Genomic DNA, 21,222 nt, shown 5'->3' on the forward strand with positions numbered 1-21,222 from the left:
CCACCATCACAATACCAGAAGACTGTCTACCCTATGATGCGTCATAGCAGTCTACTGTGCTAGTGAACTAAACTGAAAATGATCCGTGTCAGCGGTAACGGTACAATATTTTTGTTAGTAGCTAGTTTCGTATTGGAAAAAACTAAAAAGTATTCATATGATGCGGGCTATAAATTGAAAGTAATATCATACGCAGAAGAACATGGAAACAGAACAGCTGAGCTGCAATTTTCCTCTCCACCAACAGAAAAACTATTCGTGACTGGCGTGTTAGTAAACAAAAACTGCAAAAATGAGGAAGACTAAATGTGCAAGTAGAGGACTGAATGCAAAATGACCAAAACTAGAAGATGACGGTCAATAAAATTTTTCTGGGCTTGAGGCCGCATTGTAATCTGTAAAATTCCGACGTTTCGGCGACTGTTGCAAGACGCCTTTCTCAGGGTGTATTAGCAACACACCCTGAGGAAGGCGTCTTGCAACAGTCGCCGAAACGTCGGAATTTTACAGATTACAATGCGGCCTCAAGCCCAGAAGAATTTTATTGACTGTAACAAGGGCCGCTGAAGCCTACGTTTACATAGAATATGACGGTTTTTAAAGATTTTAAAGGTATTGTAAACTAATAATTTTTTAGTCTGGCTTTTCAATCTAAATGTAATATTTTAAAAACATTGCTTAAAAATTAAGGTGCGTCTTATAGTCCATGGCGTCTTATAGTCCGTAAAATATGGTGGGCAGGTCAATGTGTTGTGTTTTTGGTGTTCCCAAATTTTTCTACACCCCTGCACACGTTCCGCAGACTACCGTACGGTGCATGGAAGAGGGTACTACTGCTAATCATTCCCTTTCCTGTTCCATCTGCAACTGAAACGAGACCTAATTTCCTTTACCTTTTTTTCGCGGTTCCTATGGGATGTGTACGTTGGTGGCAGTAGAATCGTTCTGCATTTAGCTGCAAATACGGTTCTCTAAACTTTCTCAATAGTGTTTCGCTTAGAGAACGTCGTGCTCCCGCTAGGGATTCCCATTTGAGTTCACGGAGCATTTCCATAATACTCGTATGTTGATCGAACCTATTGGTTATAAATCTAGCAGGACGCCTCTCAATTGCTTCGAGGCCTACCTTAACCCGGCCTGGTGGGGGATCCCAAACAGTCGAACAGTTCTCAAGAACAGGTCGCACAAGTGTTCTACATACAATTTCTTTTATACATATATGATCTACATTTACCTACAATTCTTCTAATAAATTGAAGACGACAATTCGCTTTTCCCATAACCGACGTTATGCGTTCGTTTCACTTCATGTAGCTTTGCAACGTTATGCCCAGATATTTAAACGACGTGACTGTGTCAAGGGCCGGCCGGTGTGGCCAAGCGGTTCTAGGCGCTACAGTCTGGAACCGCGCGACCGCTACAGTCGTATGTTCGAATCCTGCCTCGGGCATGGATGTGTGTGATGTCCTTAGGTTAGTTAGGTTTAAGTAGTTCTGAGCTCTAGGGGACAGATGACCTCAGATGTTAAGTCCCATAGTGCTCAGAGCCATTAGAACCATTTTTTTAAACTGTGTGAAGGAGCACACCATTAACACTGCATTCTAATATTCCGGGATTGTTTTTCCTGCTCATCCGCATTAACTTACGTTTAGAGCAAGCTGCCGTTCATCAGGCCAAATAGAAATTCTCTGTAAGTCCATCTTCATATTCTGCCGTCTTAATTTCTGATTTATTTTAGTTTGCTACCAGTTTCGGCGTTATACTCCACCATTTTCAGGTCTTTTAATCGACGTGTAGGAACAATCTCACCTGTTGTACAATCGAAATGGGGGCCAGCTTCCAGTCAATGGTATCCATAGACTTCTTTTTAACAACCCGATCCTTTAGATCATCACTCGTAGATTGTCTAGAGAAGGAGCATTCATGACGTTCTTAAACCAAATCCGAAGCAAAAGTAATTTCTCACCTTCCTTGATGTCCAGCAAACCACCACCTAGATCTCCAATTGGCTCTCGTTTGAATTTATTTTCACCGATCCAAATGTTCGTTAAAACATGTCATAATGGCAAATGACTACCAGTAACAAGTCTGTCTTCTTTAGGCGTTGTCTAAATGATTCTGTCTCTGCTACATTCCACTTTACGTCAACAATTTTATCTCCATAAAGTCAGGGCTTCTTCTTCCCATTAGATTTCAGGCATTCGTGATCACCAACATGCCTATGGGGTATCGTTGTGCGACTGGATTCGTGATTTGTTGTCAAAAATGTCTCACGAGTTGCGACATAGTCGAAGCAAACGTACCCAGTGATCGAGGAAGATATTTCTATATTTATTATTCCAATTACGGACGGCAAAATATATATAGTTCAGATTTTTAATTCCAACCCGTAATGACCATCTTCAGACCTAAAAAGACATACGTAAATGTAAATTGTTGTACAAAATATTCCCTATTTTCAAAACAAGAGATCAGTAATCAATTTAAGCAAAAATAAAACATTGACATTCCTCAGTAGACAAAGTATACAAATCATATCGAGTCGACATATATAACGACGGTACAGTCAACATTTCTTGCGAAACTAGCTTTGTCATATTCTTATAAAATGTAAGTACCACGTGCATAGTTGCAACAGACTTGCTCACACGTATTTGACAGCTGTTTTATTTATTTCATCGGAGATTCAGTCTACATATGATGAATTTTATCTATACCTCGTATGAACTATTGCCATGTAAGATGGTTGTGCCAAATGTGTTCGTTTGGCAGCTTCCTCTCCATGCTGTCATGCAATTGTCACACTGGTTGTCTGTTACCGTTTGTTCAATAGGCTGCATGGGCGTAATTTAAGCGCTTACACATGACAGCTGTTATATTTATTTTATCGGAACTATAGACTGTTTTAATTCAATTAACAGATCAATTGTGCAATATTAGTCTTTCCAATGCTACTCTGTGTGTGCATCTACATACAGCGTGTGTAAGTGGGATAGTTGTCAACGTTTTCTTCACAATGGGATGCTCACCCTAAAAGTGAATTAAACTAGCTCTGCCATTGACATACTGCAACCGAGACTAATAGGTGAAAAAGTCCCCAAGTTGTGATAATACTCTAACTTAATCAGGATCGATACTTGAAACCTAATCCTTAGAATAGTAGAACAACTGGGAACTGTGAAGATATTTATTATAAAAAGACTAAAAATGCAAATTGAACGGGTATTGAATTAACCTAAATTTGAGATCGGCAAAACATCTATGACTTGAAATCTTGCCCCCCTTTATACGACAGAAACACTAAGTGGTTGATACTGTTTAGCATCTACACTCCTGGAAATTGAAATAAGAACACCGTGAATTCATTGTCCCAGGAAGGGGAAATTTTATTGACACATTCCTGGGGTCAGATACATCACATGATCACACTGACAGAACCACAGGCACATAGACACAGGCAACAGAGCATGCACAATGTCGGCACTAGTACAGTGTATATCCACGTTTCGCAGCAATGCAGGCTGCTGTTCTCCCATGGAGACGATCGTAGAGATGCTGGATGTAGTCCTGTGGAACGGCTTGCCATGCCATTTCCACCTGGCGCCTCAGTTGGACCAGCGTTCGTGCTGGACGTGCAGAGCGCGTGAGACGACGCTTCATCCAGTCCCAAACATGCTCAATGGGGGACAGATCCGGAGATCTTGCTGGCCAGGGTAGTTGACTTACACCTTCTAGAGCACGTTGGGTGGCACGGGATACATGCGGACGTGCATTGTCCTGTTGGAACAGCAAGTTCCCTTGCCGGTCTAGGAATGGTAGAACGATGGGTTCGATGACGGTTTGGATGTACCGTGCACTACTCAGTGTCCCATCGACGATCACCAGTGGTGTACGGCCAGTGTAGGAGATCGCTCCCCACACCATGATGCCGGGTGTTGGCCCTGTGTGCCTCGGTCGTATGCAGTCCTGATTGTGGCGCTCACCTGCACGGCGCCAAACACGCATACGACCATCATTGGCACCAAAGCAGAAGCGACTCTCATCGCTGAAGACGACACGTCTCCATTCGTCCCTCCATTCACGCCTGTCGCGACACCACTGGAGGCGGGCTGCACGATGTTGGGGCGTGAGCGGAAGACGGCCTAACGGTGTGCGGGACCGTAGCCCAGCTTCATGGAGACGGTTGCGAATGGTCCTCGCCGATACCCCAGGAGCAACAGTGTCCCTAATTTGCTGGGAAGTGGCGGTGCGGTCCCCTACGGCACTGCGTAGGATCCTACGGTCTTGGCGTGCATCCGTGCGTCGCTGCGGTCCGGTCCCAGGTCGACGGGCACGTGTACCTTCCGCCGACCACTGGCGACAACATCGATGTACTGTGGAGACCTCACGCCCCACGTGTTGAGCAATTCGGCGGTACGTCCACCCGGCCTCCCGCATGCCCACTATACGCCCTCGCTCAAAGTCCGTCAACTGCACATACGGTTCACGTCCACGCTGTCGCGGCATGCTACCAGTGTTAAAGACTGCGATGGAGCTCCGTATGCCACGGCAAACTGGCTGACACTGACGGCGGCGGTGCACAAATGCTGCGCAGCTAGCGCCATTCGACGGCCAACACCGCGGTTCCTGGTGTGTCCGCTGTGCCGTGCGTGTGATCATTGCTTGTACAGCCCTCTCGCAGTGTCCGGAGCAAGTATGGTGGGTCTGACACACCGGTGTCAATGTGTTCTTTTTTCCATTTCCAGGAGTGTATGTTAAGCAAGCCTCCTCCCTGACTAGCACTTACGCTGAAGGGCTCAAGGATCCAGCAAATGGAACTTAACGCGTTTACCCTATCTCCCGAGCCGTGGTGCGTGTATCACCGCTTTCAATGCTGGAAAGAGCAGTTCTCCAGCGCCGAACTGCTCAGTGCTGCCGGCCGTCGTGCAGACGAAGTGCGTTGCATAACTGTAACTTTTGACTGTACAGAGGACGTGAAACAGCGCCTGCAAATTCCTAGGATCGAAAATTATTTCAGTAAAATGCCAGACACGAATCAAGAATTCTGCCGCTTAAGCCAGGAGCAGAGACTTGACTCAAGTGGGCGGTCGTAAAGAAGAGCTTCGTAATGCCTCAGTTCCACAAAGAAGTACATATTTGTATTCCTCACAGAGAGGCGAATTATTTTGCTCCTAGTGACGAAATCAGCACTTTGTGAAATCTAATAGTGAGACTTTTCACTGGCGCCTTCCCAACAATGTCTCAAAACACTCTCCAGTGATGTGTGTCCTATCGACACCTGGCAGAGTATCCCCTGACGCACCGTGCTTCAGTTTAGAGCAAACCTTGCATACTTAGCATGCACTCTCCATGCGGCCAATCATTGCTATCATTAGAAACGGAATGCCCTACACTATGAGTCATGAAGCCGTCAGCCAGCCTCTTTCAGCTCATACTCATTCGCTCTAGAACATTCTTTAACACCTCCTACGACTACATATTCAGCCAATCATATTTCTTTCTCTGTCTTGCGGCGGAAATACAGCTTGGCGTCTTGCGTGAGAATTTCCGCTGCTGTTAGCCCGCATCTGCGGCAGCCGTCCCCCGCACATTACTTCATGCTAGAAAGCCTGTGGCGATGCTTGTAAGATGTTATCTCTACGATCTTAAGCTTTCAGCCATCGCCCCACCACTGACTCTTTTTAGCAACGAAACGAGCCGCCATGAGGAGCCCGTACCGCTTAATTCTCGACAGGATGGTGGCCCTAGGCAGTAAACGTTTCCATAAGCCTATTCTTTTCAGTCATGAAAACTGTCCTACCTCCAGCGCTGTCTGCCTCGGCCTGTGTCTTTTTCCACGTCTATGGAGGCCCTCGACTTCTACTTGCTGTCAGAACCAGCGCAAAATTACTCTTGAGGCATGCAACTCTACAGAAATGTTAGTATGAGGCTACCCAATATCAATCAATAAATGATTAATAATTCGATAACCTCATCTAAATTGCGATGCCATACTAAGCAAATATGAAATCTGCATCGTCAAAATTATTATATATGGCGGCAAAATCTTGCCGCCTAAAATTTTAAAAGCTATTTTGTAGTAGCGTCATTAATGATGTTAAATGAACCCTCTCTTAGTCTTATAATTGTAGTATAATATGCAAGCACACTGGTATGTGCACTTATATTTAGCTGTATTTACTCCCACTGAAAATATTTCGTACATTCGTCTATTAAATAAAACAGCTAATCAGCACGCCATGTCAACTGCTCTTCAGTAGCGACACCTAACGTGCCGTACTTTAGACATGCCATTCGCCGCTGGACGGCAGCCCAAATGGTTTATTCAGAGTGTCAACAGAGGTGTTATAACTTTACATGTGACCCAGATTCCATATTCAGATAACCGGAAAGCGTTTGACATAATGCCCCACTGTAGACTGTCAATGAAGCTCAGAGCATATATGTTATATTTGCAGTTATGTGAGTAGACCTCTTCAGGAATGGAACCAAGTATGCTGTTCTTGATGGAGAGTATTCATCAGAGACAAGGACCCCGTCAGGAGAGCTCCAGGAAAGCTTGATAGGACCGCTCTTATTCTCTGTATACATAAAGAATCTGACAGGGGGTGAGCCGCAATCTACAGCTGTTTGCAGATGATGCAGCAGTGTACAGGGAAGTATCATCGTTGAGTGACTACAGGAGGGTACGTGATGACTTAGAATTTCTAGTTGCTGTGATAAATAGCAACATGCTCTAAATGTAGAAAAACGTAAGTTTATGAGCATTAGTAGGAAACGAAATCCTGTAGTGTTCGAATATACCATTAGAAGTGTGCTGCTTGTCTCAGTCAAATCGATGAAATATCTAGGTGTGACACTGCAAAGCGATGTGAAATGGAATGAACGTGTAAGGACGGTAGTAGGGAAGGTGAATGGTCAGCTTCCGTTCATTGGGAGAATTTTAGGAAAGTGTAGCTCATCTATGTTGTTGTGGTCTTCAGTCCTGAGACTGATTTGATGCAGCTCTCCATGCTACTCTATCCTGAACAAGCTTCTTCATCTCCCAGTACCTACTGCAGCCTACATCCTTCTGAATCTGCTTAGTGTATTCATCTCTTGGTCTCCCTCTACGGTTTTTTCCCTCCACGCTGCCCTCCAGTACCCAATTGGTGAGCCCTTCATGCCCCAGAACATGTCCTACCAAACGATCCCTTCTTCTAGTCAAGTTGTGCCACAAACTCCTCTTCTCCCCAATTCTATTCAATACTTCATCATTAGTTATGTAATCTACCCATCTAATCTTCAGCATTCTTCTACTCTCTTCTTGTCTAAACTATTTATTGTCCATGTTTCACTTACATACATGGCTACACTCCACACAAATACTTTCAGAAACGACTTCCTGACACTTAAATCAATATTCGATGTTAAGAAATTTCTCTTCTTCAGAAACTTAGTTGTGATGGCAGATTCGATTGAAAGTTTGCAAAATAATATTTCAGAGCTAGATCAGAAATGTAAGGACTATGGTATGAAGATTAGCATCTCCAAAACGAAAGTAATGTCAGTGGGAAAGAAATATAAACGGATTGAGTGCCAAATAGGAGGAACAAAGTTAGAACAAGTGGACGGTTTCAAGTACTTAGGATGCATATTCTCACAGGATGGCAACATAGTGAAAGAACTGGAAGCAAGGTGTAGCAAAGCTAATGCAGTGAGCGCTCAGCTACGATCTACTCTCTTCTGCAAGAAGGAAGTCAGTACCAAGACTAAGTTATCTGTGCACCGTTCAATCTTTCGACCAACTTTGTTGTATGGGAGCGAAAGCTGGGTGGATTCAGGTTACTTATCAATAAGGTTGAGTTTACGGATATGAAAGTAGCTAGGATGATTGCAGGTACTAGTAGATGGGAACAATGGCAGGAGGGTGTCCACAATGAGGAAATCAAAGAAAAACTGGGAATGAACTCTATAGATATAGCAGTCAGGGCGAACAGGCTTAGATGGTGGGATCATGTTAAAGGCATGGGAGAATCAAAGTTACCCAAGAGACTCATGGGTTCAGCAGTAGAGGGTAGGAGGTGTTGGGGCAGACCAAGGAGAAGGTACCTGGATTCGGTTAAGAATGATTTTGAAGTAATAGGTTTAACATCAGAAGAGGCACCAATGTTAGCACTGAATAGGGGATCATGGAGGAATTTTATAAGGGAGCTATGCTCCAGACTGAACGCTGAAAGGCATAATCAGTCTTAACTGATGATGATGATGATGATGATGTTGAAAAACGATTTCCTTGCCATTGTCAGCCTACATTTTATATCCTCTCTACTTCGACCATCATCAGTTATTTTTCTCCCCAAATAGCAAAACTCCTTTACTACTTTATGTGTCTCATTTCCTAATCTAATTCCCTCAGCATCACCCGATTTAATTCGACTACATTCCATTATCCTCGTTTGCCTTTTGTTCATCTTATACCCTCCCTTCAAGACACTATCCATTCCGTTCAACTGCTCTTTCAAGTCCTTTGCTGTCTCTAACAGAATTATAATGTCATCGGCAAACCTCAAAGTTTTTATTTCTTCTCCATGGATTTTAATACCTACTACGAACTTTTCTTTTGTTTCCTTTACTGCTTGCTCAATATACAATTGAATAGCTTCGGGGAGCCCATCTAGACCACCGTAAAAAATTAATAACCTGAAAAAATCGCATTGATTTTGATCCGATTACAACATATGTGACCTGAAGGTAGTAGATGTGATGATAATGGCGTCAGCGGTGTCTGCTAACAGATAGCGTAGTGGCATAATTACGAGATCCCATCTGTGCGTACCCTTTAATAGGGATTCCTCACAGCCAGAAGGCTCAGTGTAGTGTAAAAGTGTGAATCAGGTAGGCAGCCATGCCACAGAGACGCATTCGTGCTTCCTACAACCAACTGAGCGATTTTGAAAGGGTCAAATTGTGGCATTCCGAGTGATGTGTAATTACCACACAAGTTGGACGAGCTGCGGCAGTTGTGAAACGATGCTTATATCAGTGGTCACGTGAACGTCCTCACACCTGTAGACGAGGTTCTGGACGGTCACGCAGCACAGACGCCCGCCAGGATCGCCGTATTGTAAGGGCAGCAGTGGCAGATCGTACAGCTACCACAGCACAGAAAAGAGAGCTTGTGAGCCCAGGCGTGTCAACAGGAACTATTTTGAACCAGTTATTAGCACTGAGACTACGGGCATGCACACCTCTAGCCATCTTCCACTCATGCCACAGCATTCACGAGCACGGCTTGACTGGTGCCGTGGGTTCGATCACTTGGAAGATTGAATGGCGCGCCGTGGGCTTCAGCGATGAAAGCACACAAGTGTTGGTCGTTTGTGCCTACGACGTAGACTTGGCGAGCGCTTGACGTAGAGTGCATTCGTCCCAGACGTACTTGCCCCACCTCAGGACGCTAACCAGCGCTCGGTATGCACAGAATGTTTTTAGACCCGTTCTTTAGCCGTTCTTTTGCCGTTCTTACAACAGAAAGGTGATGTGTGGTTCGAGTAGGATAATGCTCGCCCACATACTGCCCGTGAAACTCAACGCGATGTGCACGACGTGCAGCAACTTGCCTGGCCAGCACGATCTCCGGACTTCTCTGCAACCGAGCACGTGTAGGGTATGATGGGACGAGAAGTGACTCGTGCGACTCGTCAGCCAACAACTCTTACAGAACTACGTGAACAGTTCGAGCAGGAGTGGCATAACGTATCCCAGGAAAGTATTCACCATCTGTACGATCGACCATCTGTTGAGGCTACACCACGAGGTGTTAAGCATGCGTCGATACCTTGTACCTCACAACTGTTTGCGCTATTTATCAGCAATTGCAATCATTTCGTGTACTTTACATGCACTGTTGCAACAATAAATCCGGAGTGAATTGGGAACCTCTAAAAGGGCGTACTATGTTGTTTTCGGGCAGTGTATAAAGGAGATCGCACGTAGAGTACCAGTGTAACCCATTCTTGAGTACTGCTCGAGTGTTTGGGATCCCCTTTAGATCGGAGTATAGGAAGACATCGAAGCAGCTCACAGGCTTGGAGGTACATTCGTTACCGCTAGGTTCGATCAACACGCGCGTTTTATGGAAATGGTCCCTGAACCGAAATGAGAATCCTTGGAAGGAAATCGACTTCCTTTTCGCGAAATACTTATCAGGAAATTTAGAGATCTGGCACTTGGGGCTGACTGCAGAACGATTGTACTGCCGCCGACGTATATTTCTCTTAAAGACCATGAAGATAAGAGAAATTACGGCTCCTACGGCCTAGTATAGAGACTCGTTTTTGCCTCGCTCCATTTGCGGGTGGAACTGGAAAGGAAATAATTAGTATTGCCTCAAGGTACCCTTCGTCAAGTCCATAGTGTGACAGGCGAATTAAGTATGTGGAAGTAAAATTTTATAAAAATAAGAAAAGCTTGTATGGCTAATGAATGTGAGTGTACCATTTTTACATGTACTGACTGGATATGACCAGTATACTGTTTCTATTGGGGCATGTGAATGATTCTTTCTCGCTTAAATTGATTTCTGATCTCTTATTTCTGTAATTTTTAGTATATTTCGTAGCATATTCTAGCTCTGTGTTTATACTTTTAGGTCTGAAGATGGTCAACTGAAAAGAACGCCCTGGCTTATAAATATTTTGTAGTGGGTAACTGGAATAAGAAATATATAGAAATGTCATATTTCGTAGTAATTGACCGGAAGTCATTGAGAGAAACAAAAGTGGTATCTGGGGTTGCCAATGGAATGTTGTAGGCCGTTTCCTGTTCTTAATCTGCATAAGCGGTTAAGGAAAAGATCTCAGCCCCCCCATCCCAGATTGTTTGTAGACGATGTTGTCTTTTACCGTCTAGTAAAGTCATCAGAAGATAAAAACCCAGCGCAGAATTATTTCTAAAAGGTTTCTGTATGGTGCGAAAAGTGTCGTTTGTCTCTTAAACGATCAAAGACGGGAATTCTTTCACATGGGTATGAAGAAACACGTATTAAATTTCGGATTTACGACAAATCAGAGAAATTTAAAGGTTGTCTGTTCAGTACGTAGGGAATACAATTATGAACAACTGAAATTAGAAACATCACTTAAAAAGTGTTGTGGGGGATGGCGAACTAAAGACTGTGTTTTATGGCAGAACACTTAGAACACACAAAACATCTACCACTGAGACGGATTACACTACGCTTGTAGGTCCTCTTCTGGTCATTGCTGAGAGATTCGAATCGTTACCGTATAGGCTTGGCAGAGGACATGGAAAAAGCTCAAAGTAGGGCAATTCGATGTGAATATGATCCTCATCCTCTTGTAAATTGAAGTTACTAGGTTACGAGAATGACACTCGTCGCATTGCGGTATTTCAACACCACCGTCCGGCTAGAGACCTGACAGCTTTTCATCAGTTAACAGTTTTGGCACATTGCAATGTTTATCCTGCTCGAACGATAATGCACCACCTGTTTCATATGTACTCCCATGCCTAAAAATGAAAAATGCAATACCTATCGATTCTGAGTAAAAGAGAGAAGTGCACCGCAGCAGCAGAAGGTACTTTCTTAAAATGGTTTCCAGAAGAGTCTGGGTCTTCGCGTGTAATCTTATCACTGAACCTTTACTATTTTTAGACGGAGCCCCCACCCACTACCTACAGGACTGATCATGGAAGACGCGCAGAGAGCGTTAATGATCAGCAACGAGACCCAGAGTCCAAACGCGCCTCTTTACCACCATGCTATCTGGATAACAGCTCAAAAGCAATAAAGCTGTTGATTGTAGAAGTGTTCAAAGTGTTTTTCTTTGTTTGTGTTACCTGGAAATATCTGTTGTTTATTTTCATTGTTGTGCGTATTTCCTTTACTTATGTATGCTGCACCTCTGATCCAGTACCGTTGGAATTGCTTCAACCATTACTGTTTCTCTTTCACAGATACCTCGATTTCTTAGAAAACTTGATGAATCCAGTTCCTCTGGCGCAGTTTCTCCTTTGCGTGGGCGGCATTTGTCTCACATTGTACCAAATAACATTCGTAAGTACAAAGTTATACTCTATCTCATTGACAGTCTTACCGAAAGAATCTCGTGTGCACTGAGTATTCTAAGTAGGCTGTCACTGATTACTGGAGAAATTACCTTTTATCGTCGATTTTAAATCTCATCATAATCAGCTACAGTCATTTGGGACTTACACTAGAGTTGACTTCTGAATAAACGAAGTGCATGAGACATCTTCACTTTTGCATTATTGCGCATTCTATGGAGCCTGGGGGTGGCAGGCCTCTATGGTTGCTCGTGGAACTGGGTTGGCAGTGATCAGGAGGCCAGCAAGTCGCTGCCCTGGACAGGGTAGCAGTGGAGCAGTGAGTGGATGCCTGGTAATCGTCCCGTATCGTCATGAAAACATCGTTGTTAGAACATTCATTTATTGCTCAGTAGACTACAACAGTTGGAATTATGTTTGCAGAAGTCAGCTCTCCCATAACATAAACTGTATAGGCTGGTGAAGAGGTGCGGTCGTCAGCAAGTGGCCCGGCAGCTTGTGGTATCGCACGGCCAGTGAAACGATGACGGTAGCGATAGTAAGGTCGCTGACTCCAGCAGCTGGAGGCATCCCATCATGGCTATCACACTATCACATAGACTAGAGGCAGCCCGATTGTTCAGCAGCATGCAGGACCCCATCACAGATCCAGCGCGGGTGAGACGGCTGGCAGCAGCAGTGCCTGGTCACGTAAGCAGTGGTTTACAGTAAGGAGTTTGCCTACACAGGCAATAGTGGCTGAGTGGCTGCTCGGTCCTGGGCTCGAGTTGTAGTTGTACACCTCCAGGGTAATAAACCGGCAGCAGCTGAGTTACACCAGCAGATGGCCCGCAGGTTGTAGGGCACTATGCCCACTGCATCAGACTTAGTGCGAACAGCAGGGCTGCAGTTGGCAGCGGTAGAGCCTGGAGGTGATGACTTGTTGATGATCCATGTACACTTGTAGACTCGTAGACTGACATAGGTCTCCCCTCGGAGCTGGCAGCCAGAAAGAGTAGTATTTATACAGGGTTCCTTTCTACTAAATTATCGGTTCCTATCATGTATGTCATAACAGCCACGGCTCGGATGTAAATAGAGTTGTAAAATTACATTGACCTGTGGCATTAACCATTTAGCCAGAAAAGTGAGTAACTACAGGTTTGGTATATAGTATCATACATACAGCAGAGGCATTAGGAATTACATTAATTCTGGGTAAACTTCATGGTACACTCTGTGCATCCACACATTCAACACAGTCCATATTCTTACGCTGGAACCTTTATGTCTGACTTATAACTGAATTTCCACTTCTTGTAAACAAATGGGCAACAATGACATAGTCCGTTGTGGTCAGCTGCCGAAATAGGTCCGTCGCAGATGTATGTTGGGGAATTCCTGCTCTGATCTCGGCCTTAATAAACTTTCGGCATCGTTTTTCATAGCATGAACACGCTAGTATCACATGCTTGAGGTCTGCAGTCTCAGCTGGGTGGAGTTCACAGTATAGAGATAGCTGAACTTTCGTCCTATAAAGATATGAAGGGTAAAAGCCTTGACCCAGCAGGATGCGCGTTATAGTAATGGTATGACATCTAGATAGCTTGATTTGGGAGAACCACGTTTTTCGCGGAATACTCGGCTGAACTGCGGCATAATGCCTTCCTTTGAACTGTTGTGAGAACTCCCACGTCTTCGACCCTTCTTAATGAACCTTTTTCTTTACGCCAGCAGCAAAGCCTATATGTGGAAGGTAAGTGCAGTAAGGCTGGCCATCACTCACACTTTGTTTCGCTAGGTGGTCGGCCATCTCGTTACATGAGGTACCAGAGTGTCCCTGGTCCCAGGGTGGTAACGTGCTCGCCTCCCATACAAGCGGGTCCGGGTTCGATTCCCGACCGGTTGGGGATTTTCTCCGCTCGGGGACTGGGTTTTGTGTTGTCTTCATCATCATTTCATCCTCATCACCGGCGCGCAAGTCACCCAATGTGACGTCGACTGAAATAAGACTTGCACTTGGCTGAACTTCGCCGGTTGGGGCTTCCCGGCCAACGATGCCATACTCTCATTTCATTTTGTAGAGTGTCCCTTGATTCATAATAACTGCACACGTTTATGCTAACTTTCACACTGATAGTTTATCTTCATTACACCGAGCACATGGCGGTCAGTGTTGCTGCGTTTCCAGGTTTTCCAGTCCTCTCCTCGAATCCTTAACACTGAAGATGACGTCGAACTGATTTCCCGCATATTGAAGGGTTTCCTTAACTGCAAGAACTTCAGCAGTGAAGATGCTTGCTTCCGTCGGTAGCTTAAACATAGCCCAAGACACTGGATCTCCGCAGAAGTAAGAAAAGCCGGTTCCCTCTCTTGCTTTGGAGCCGTCAGTGAAAATTTGACCAATGAAGGCCAGATTGATGCAGTCAGGTAGGAAACGCCAGTAGAAGTAATGAAAGTTCGATCCGATCCTCTGGGCTAATAGAAGATTGTTGTCTAGTAGTTTAGCAAGTAGTATTCCAATTTAAATGCACTAGGCAGAGAGTATTTTAGAACGAAGGGTGTCATATATATCGAGGCGTTGATATATAACGTGCACCCATAATCCAGTAAAGACCGAATCATTTCGGACTGTAACATCAGCTCCCCACCATACGAGAGATACCGGCCGTGGGACAATCAGTGATCGACCGACCTTGGAAATCAAATATTCCACATGTCTTGCACACGTCAGTCTGCTGTCGACATTGAGTCCAAACTACTTGACTGGGCTCCTTCCTGGAATGGTAAAAGGCTCTACTCGTATCTTGGGCGTTGTCGTCCATCTCTGGAATGTAAGACAAGATTTTATATCTGCTAGATTCAGTCCAGTTCTGCTCGTCCACGAATACACCACGCATGCCACTCTATCCAACCACCTTAGCGTCATTCCCAAGCTGAGAGAAAACTTGTACATGCAGATGTCATCGGCGTATATTAGGATTCTTACTGTAGGACCAAAAATTGTGCTGCGGTTTGCGAGTACACTGCATAAAGAATAAGACTTCAGATGGAGACTTGCTGCAGTCCTCTGCAGACAATACGCGGTCCATGCAAGGTATTGTCCTGTTGTCTGATACAGATTACACGTTGCCGTAGGAGAGAGCAAAGGTTGCGGGTAATGAAGTCTGGAACACCCATTGACTGGAGCTTCCGGAACAGGACGTTCACGTTCACAATAACATACGCTCCGGAAACATCGAAAAACAGTGCCGTCAAGAAACCATTAGAAACAGAAATACGTTCTATGTCGGTAGTTAAGAGATCTAGGTTATCTATCGTGCCTCTTCCTTTTCGAAACCCGTATTGAGAGCGGGGCAGAGGGTAATACATACATACATACATAAATCCTTGTTCCATAGCTCGTGAATACGACATTTCGTAATAATGTGGATCGTGTCACTTTAACATCAATTTTCTTTACACAAAATAATTAATCAATTAATTTTTTTACGGTTACTGCTTCATATCTAAAAATTCATCCATTGAATAGAAGGAGTTGTCATTCAGAAATTCTTTTAATTTGCTTTTAAATGTTGGTTGGCTATCTGTCAGACTTTTAATGCTATTTGGAAAATGACCAAAGATTTTTGTGGCAGCATAATACACCCTTTTCTGTGCCAAAGTGAAATTTAATCCAGAATAGTGAATATCATCCTTTCTTCTAGTGTTATAGCTATGCATTTCGCTGTTATTTTTGGATTGGGACAGGTTATAAACAACAAATTTCATAAGTGAATGTATGTATTGCTAAGGTACTGTGAATATCCCGAGTTCCTTAAATAAATGTCTGCAAGGCAATCTTGAGTGGACTCCAGCTATTATTCTGATTACACGCTTTTGTGCAATGATTACTTTCTTTCTTAATGACGAATTGTCCCAAAATATGATACCATATGAAAAGCAGTGAATGAAAATAGGCATAGTAGGCTAATTTACTGATACGTTTATCACCAAAATTTGCAATAACCCTAACAGCATAAGTAGCTGAACCTAACCATTTCAACAGATCTTCGATGTGTTTCTTCCAATTCAATTTCTCATCAATGAACACACCCAGAAATTTTGAATATTCTGCCTTAGCAACAGACTTCTGTTCATCATTTATATTTATCAATGGTGTTATACCATTTACTGTACAGAATAGTAAAACTGTGTTTTCTCAAAATTTAGTGAGAGTCCATTTGCAGAGAACCACTTAATAATTTTCTGAAAGACATTGTTTACAATTTCCTCAGCTGATTCTTGCTTTTTGGATGTGATTACTATATTTGTATCATCAGCAAAAAGAACTAGCTTTGCATCTTCATGAATATAGAGTGGCAAGTCATTGATATATAATAGGAACAGTAAGGGACCCAAGACTGAACCCTGTGGGACACCATTCATGATCCTCCCCACTTGAGGACTCTGTTGATTTTTGCAGACTATGTGCTGTTGATTTTAACCTTCTGCATTCTTCCAGTTAATTATGAATTGAATCATTTGTGCACTGTCCCACTCATACCACAACACTTAAGCTGATCTAGAAGAATTTCATGATTCACACAGTCAAAAGTCTTTGAGAGATCACAAAATATCCCAATGGGTTATGTTCGGTTATTCAATGCATTTAATATTTGATCAGTGAAAGGATATATAGCATTTTCTGTTGAAAAGCCTTTCTGAAAACCAAATTAACATTTTGTTTATTTATTTATTTATTTATGCATTTATTTTACCTGGCAAGATTAGGGCCTTCAGGCCCTCTGTTACACCTAATCAGGCATACTCAGATTCAACAAATTTCAGTTTCTACAGAACATTAAGGACATATAACATGTTATACAGTATTAATGTTACAGAAAAAAATTAGAGATTATAACAGTAGTACAATGATAATTATAACAATCAAAAATAATTATAATAATCAAGAATAATAATAATAGTAATGACTATGTATAGGAAAGTAAACATATTTTTTCTTCTATGAATGTCAGTCCTATTGCTAGTTGGGAATTTTCTCGTTATATTCTTGCAGCTTGTGAGTTATTCTCATCAAGCAGAGACATAAGACGATAGAATGGGGTGAAAGAGATATAGAAGAGGTAGATAGGTTAGAGGAAGAGAAATAGAATGGTAAAATTCGAAGCTATGATGGAGAGGAGAAAGAAAAAGATGAGAGGGGCACGACAATGGTGGCTATACCGTCCCTAATATGTAAGTCTTCAGTTCCCTCTTGAATGTTAAGTGGTTCTGGATAAGACGCAGATCACAGGGGAGCGCGTTCCATAGTCGTATGGCTGAGATGGAGAATGACACAGAGAAAGATTTTGTGTTATGTAAAGGTACAGCCAAGATGCTAGACGTATCCGATCTGGTATTGCGGTTGTGGAATGATGATAGGTGTTTAATGTGAGAAGATAAGTATTGGGGGCACCAGTGGCTAAGAAATCGATGACGTAAGCACATCGTGTGGAGATCGCGTGCCTTATGTGGGCGTATCCAACCTAGCTGGGAGTATGAAGGACTGATATGATCATACAACCGTATACTGCGTACGTATCTAACGCAAGCATTCATCACTAGCTCGAGGCATCTCGAATTTTCACTATTTGTGCCGTGTTGAACTACATCACAGTAGTAAAGATTAGGCAAGACTAGTGTTTGGACTAATTTTTGTTTAACATGGGTTGGAAATGTTAGTACTTCATTTTTATAAATATGTGATGCTACTCTTGAATGTATTACTTTTTCAAGAATTTTGGATAAAGCTGTCAGAAGTGATACCAGGCAAGTTAGCATCAGATCTATCTCCTTTTTTATGCAATGGTTTAACAATAGCATATTTCAGTCTGTCCAGAAAAATGCCCTGTTTCAGTGAGCTACTACATATGTGACTGAGAATCTTACTTATTTATTGGGAACAAGCTTTTAGTACTCTGTTTGAAATGCCATCGGTTCAATGTGAGCTTTTACTTTTGAGTGATTTTAATATTTTCCTAATTTCAGTGGGAGAGGTCGGTTGAATTTCAATTTTATCAAATTGCATGGGTATTGCCTTTTCCATATACCGCCTTGCATTTTCTAATTATTAGCTGGATCGTATTTTCTCTAGAACACTAAAAAATGATTATTAAAAATAATACTTCTGACTTCCTTTTAACAAACTTTTCAATGAGTTTGATAGAAATACAGTCTTCCTGTGCTCTTGGTTGCCCTGTTTCCCTTTTAACAATATTCCAAATTGTTTTAATTTTATTTTCAGGTGTGATAATGTCAGACGTAATGCATATACTTCTGGACTTTTAAAATAACTATTCTTAGTACAGTACAGTAATTCTTATAATGTTTCACTGTTTCGGGATCATTACTCCTCCTAGATATAAGATACATTTCCTTTTTCTGTTTACAAGATTTTTTATCCCTTTAGTAAGCAAGCCATGGCTTTTACATGGTTTCTTACAATTATATTTCACTGTTTTCTTAGGAAATCTGTTTTCAAATATACTCACAAAGGTATCATGAAATAGGTTAAATTTTAAATTATTATCAGGTTCCCTGTACACCTCATCCCAGTCTAACTGTTGCAAGCTTTCCCTAAAATTTTCGATTGTTAAATCGATAATTGAATGCACTGTTTTGGAGGACTATTTTGCATTAATGTATGGAGCTTTGTCATGTACTGTAACTAGGTGTACATCATGATCAGACAGACCATTCTTAACAGGAAAAGTTTTTATTTGATTATGTTTATCTTGGTCTAAGAAAACATTATCTATCTGTGTGCTTTTCTGTACCAACTGAGTAACAATATCAATAACTGATGTCAAACTGAGAGAACCAAGTAATACTTCAAGATAAAGCTTTCTATCGGACTCTTTCAGAAAATCTGCATTGAAATCCCCACAAAGCATAATTTGCTTTCCTCTGTCTGACAGATAGCACAACAAAGAATTCAAGTTTTTCAAAAATAGTTGAGAATTCTCAGTGCGGACCTATACACGGCTACAGTTATAAAAGTGTCATTATTTAGTTTAAGGACACACGCACATGCTTCTACACTCCTGGAAATGGAAAAAAAGAACACATTGACACCGGTGTGTCAGACCCACCATACTTGCTCCGGACACTGCGAGAGGGCTGTACAAGCAATGATCACACGCACGGCACAGCGGACACACCAGGAACCGCGGTGTTGGACGTCGAATGGCGCTAGCTGCGCAGCATTTGTGCACCGCCGCCGTCAGTGTCAGCCAGTTTGCCGTGGCATACGGAACTCCATCGCAGTCTTTAACACTGGTAGCATGCCGCAACAGCGTGGACGTGAACCGTATGTGCAGTTGACGGACTTTGAGCGAGGGCGTATAGTGGGCATGCGGGAGGCCGGGTGGACGTACCGCCGATTTGCTCAACACGTGGGGCGTGAGGTCTCCACAGTACATCGATGTTGTCGCCAGTGGTCGGCGGAAGGTGCACGTGCCCGTCGACCTGGGACCGGACCGCAGCGACGCACGGATGCACGCCAAGACCGTAGGATCCTACGCAGTGCCGTAGGGGACCGCACCGCCACTTCCCAGCAAATTAGGGACACTGTTGCTCCTGGGGTATCGGCGAGGACCATTTGCAACCGTCTCCATGAATCTGGGCTACGGTCCCGCACACCGTTAGGCCGTCTTCCGCTCACGCCCCAACATCGTGCAGCCCGCCTCCAGTGGTGTCGCGACAGGCGTGAATGGAGGGACGAATGGAGACGTGTCGTCTTCAGCGATGAGAGTCGCTTCTGCCTTGGTGCCAATGATGGTCGTATGCGTGTTTGGCGCCGTGCAGGTGAGCGCCACAATCAGGACTGCATACGACCGAGGCACACAGGGCCAACACCCGGCATCATGGTGTGGGGAGCGATCTCCTACACTGGCCGTACACCACTGGTGATCGTCGAGGGGACACTGAATAGTGCACAGTACATCCAAACCGTCATCGAACCCATCGTTCTACCATTCCTAGACCGGCAAGGGAACTTGCTGTTCCAACAGGACAATGCACGTCCGCATGTATCCCGTGCCACCCAACGTGCTCTAGAAGGTGTAAGTCAACTACCCTGGCCAGCAAGATCTCCGGATCTGTCCCCCATTGAGCATGTTTGGGACTGGATGAAGCGTCGTCTCACGCGGTCTGCACGTCCACCTCGAATGCTGGTCCAACTGAGGCGCCAGGTGGAAATGGCATGGCAAGCAGTTCCACAGGACTACATCCAGCATCTCTACGATCGTCTCCATGGGAGAATAGCAGCCTGCATTGCTGCGAAAGGTGGATATACACTGTACTAGTGCCGACATTGTGCATGCTCTGTTGCCTGGTCTATGTGCCTGTGGTTCTGTCAGTGTGATCATGTGATGTATCTGACCCCAGGAATGTGTCAATAAAGTTTCCCCTTCCTGGGACAATGAATTCACGGTGTTCTTATTTCAATTTCCAGGAGTGTATATGTTGCTCTCTGCAGAATTTTTTAGTTTCCAATTTTTTCACATATTGACAGATTTTAACATATATGGCAACTCCAGCTCTCTCCATAGTGACTCTACTTACATGTGCTTAAAGCTTATATCCCCCTATATTTACCATTTCCATACCTGTGACTATATGAAGTTCAGACAGGCATAGTACTTCTGTGCCACCCTCAGTTTCTAAATCTTCTAAACAAACAAGAAGTTCATCTACTTTGTTTTTTAATCCCCTGATATTCTTATGCAATACTCTAACATTATTTTTCACTGTGCTTTTATGAGAATCTTGTGACATACGAACATTATTTTTCTCTGTACTGTTATGAGAATCTTGTGATATTTTAACATCTCTAGTACCTGACTGTCTGAACTTCTCATTAAGCTTAATTTCAATCAATGTCGAACGATTGAACACTGATCTTAGCCTATAAAAGTACTCCCATGAATTTCAGTGCCCCCCACCCCCCTTTAAAGATTTTGCTATCATCCAGCCAGTTTATCCTTCCCTTTCCTACTGAGATGCAGGATATGTCTTGTGAAGTCCCACCTACCAACAGCATCAACAGGAACCAAACCTGTGCCTAACTAAGTAGCCGCCCGAAGCTGCTGATCTAGCTCCATATTGACCCTCCTGACACAGCTGTAC

At 43.4% G+C, this 21,222-nt stretch overlaps 1 protein-coding gene across 1 annotated transcript in view; it reads left to right on the forward strand.

The window, feature by feature from the left end:
- Nucleotides 1-21,222, forward strand: part of LOC126162149 (odorant receptor Or2-like) — a 130,656-nt gene that overhangs the window by 65,504 nt on the left and 43,930 nt on the right. Inside the window, exon 3 of the mRNA XM_049918449.1 lies at nucleotides 11,962-12,061. Coding sequence (XP_049774406.1) covers nucleotides 11,962-12,061 — 100 coding nt within the window. The remainder of the gene's footprint in view (nucleotides 1-11,961; nucleotides 12,062-21,222) is intronic.

The sequence above is a fragment of the Schistocerca cancellata genome, chromosome 1 (assembly GCF_023864275.1).
Source record: "Schistocerca cancellata isolate TAMUIC-IGC-003103 chromosome 1, iqSchCanc2.1, whole genome shotgun sequence".
Lineage (NCBI taxonomy): Eukaryota > Metazoa > Arthropoda > Insecta > Orthoptera > Acrididae > Schistocerca > Schistocerca cancellata.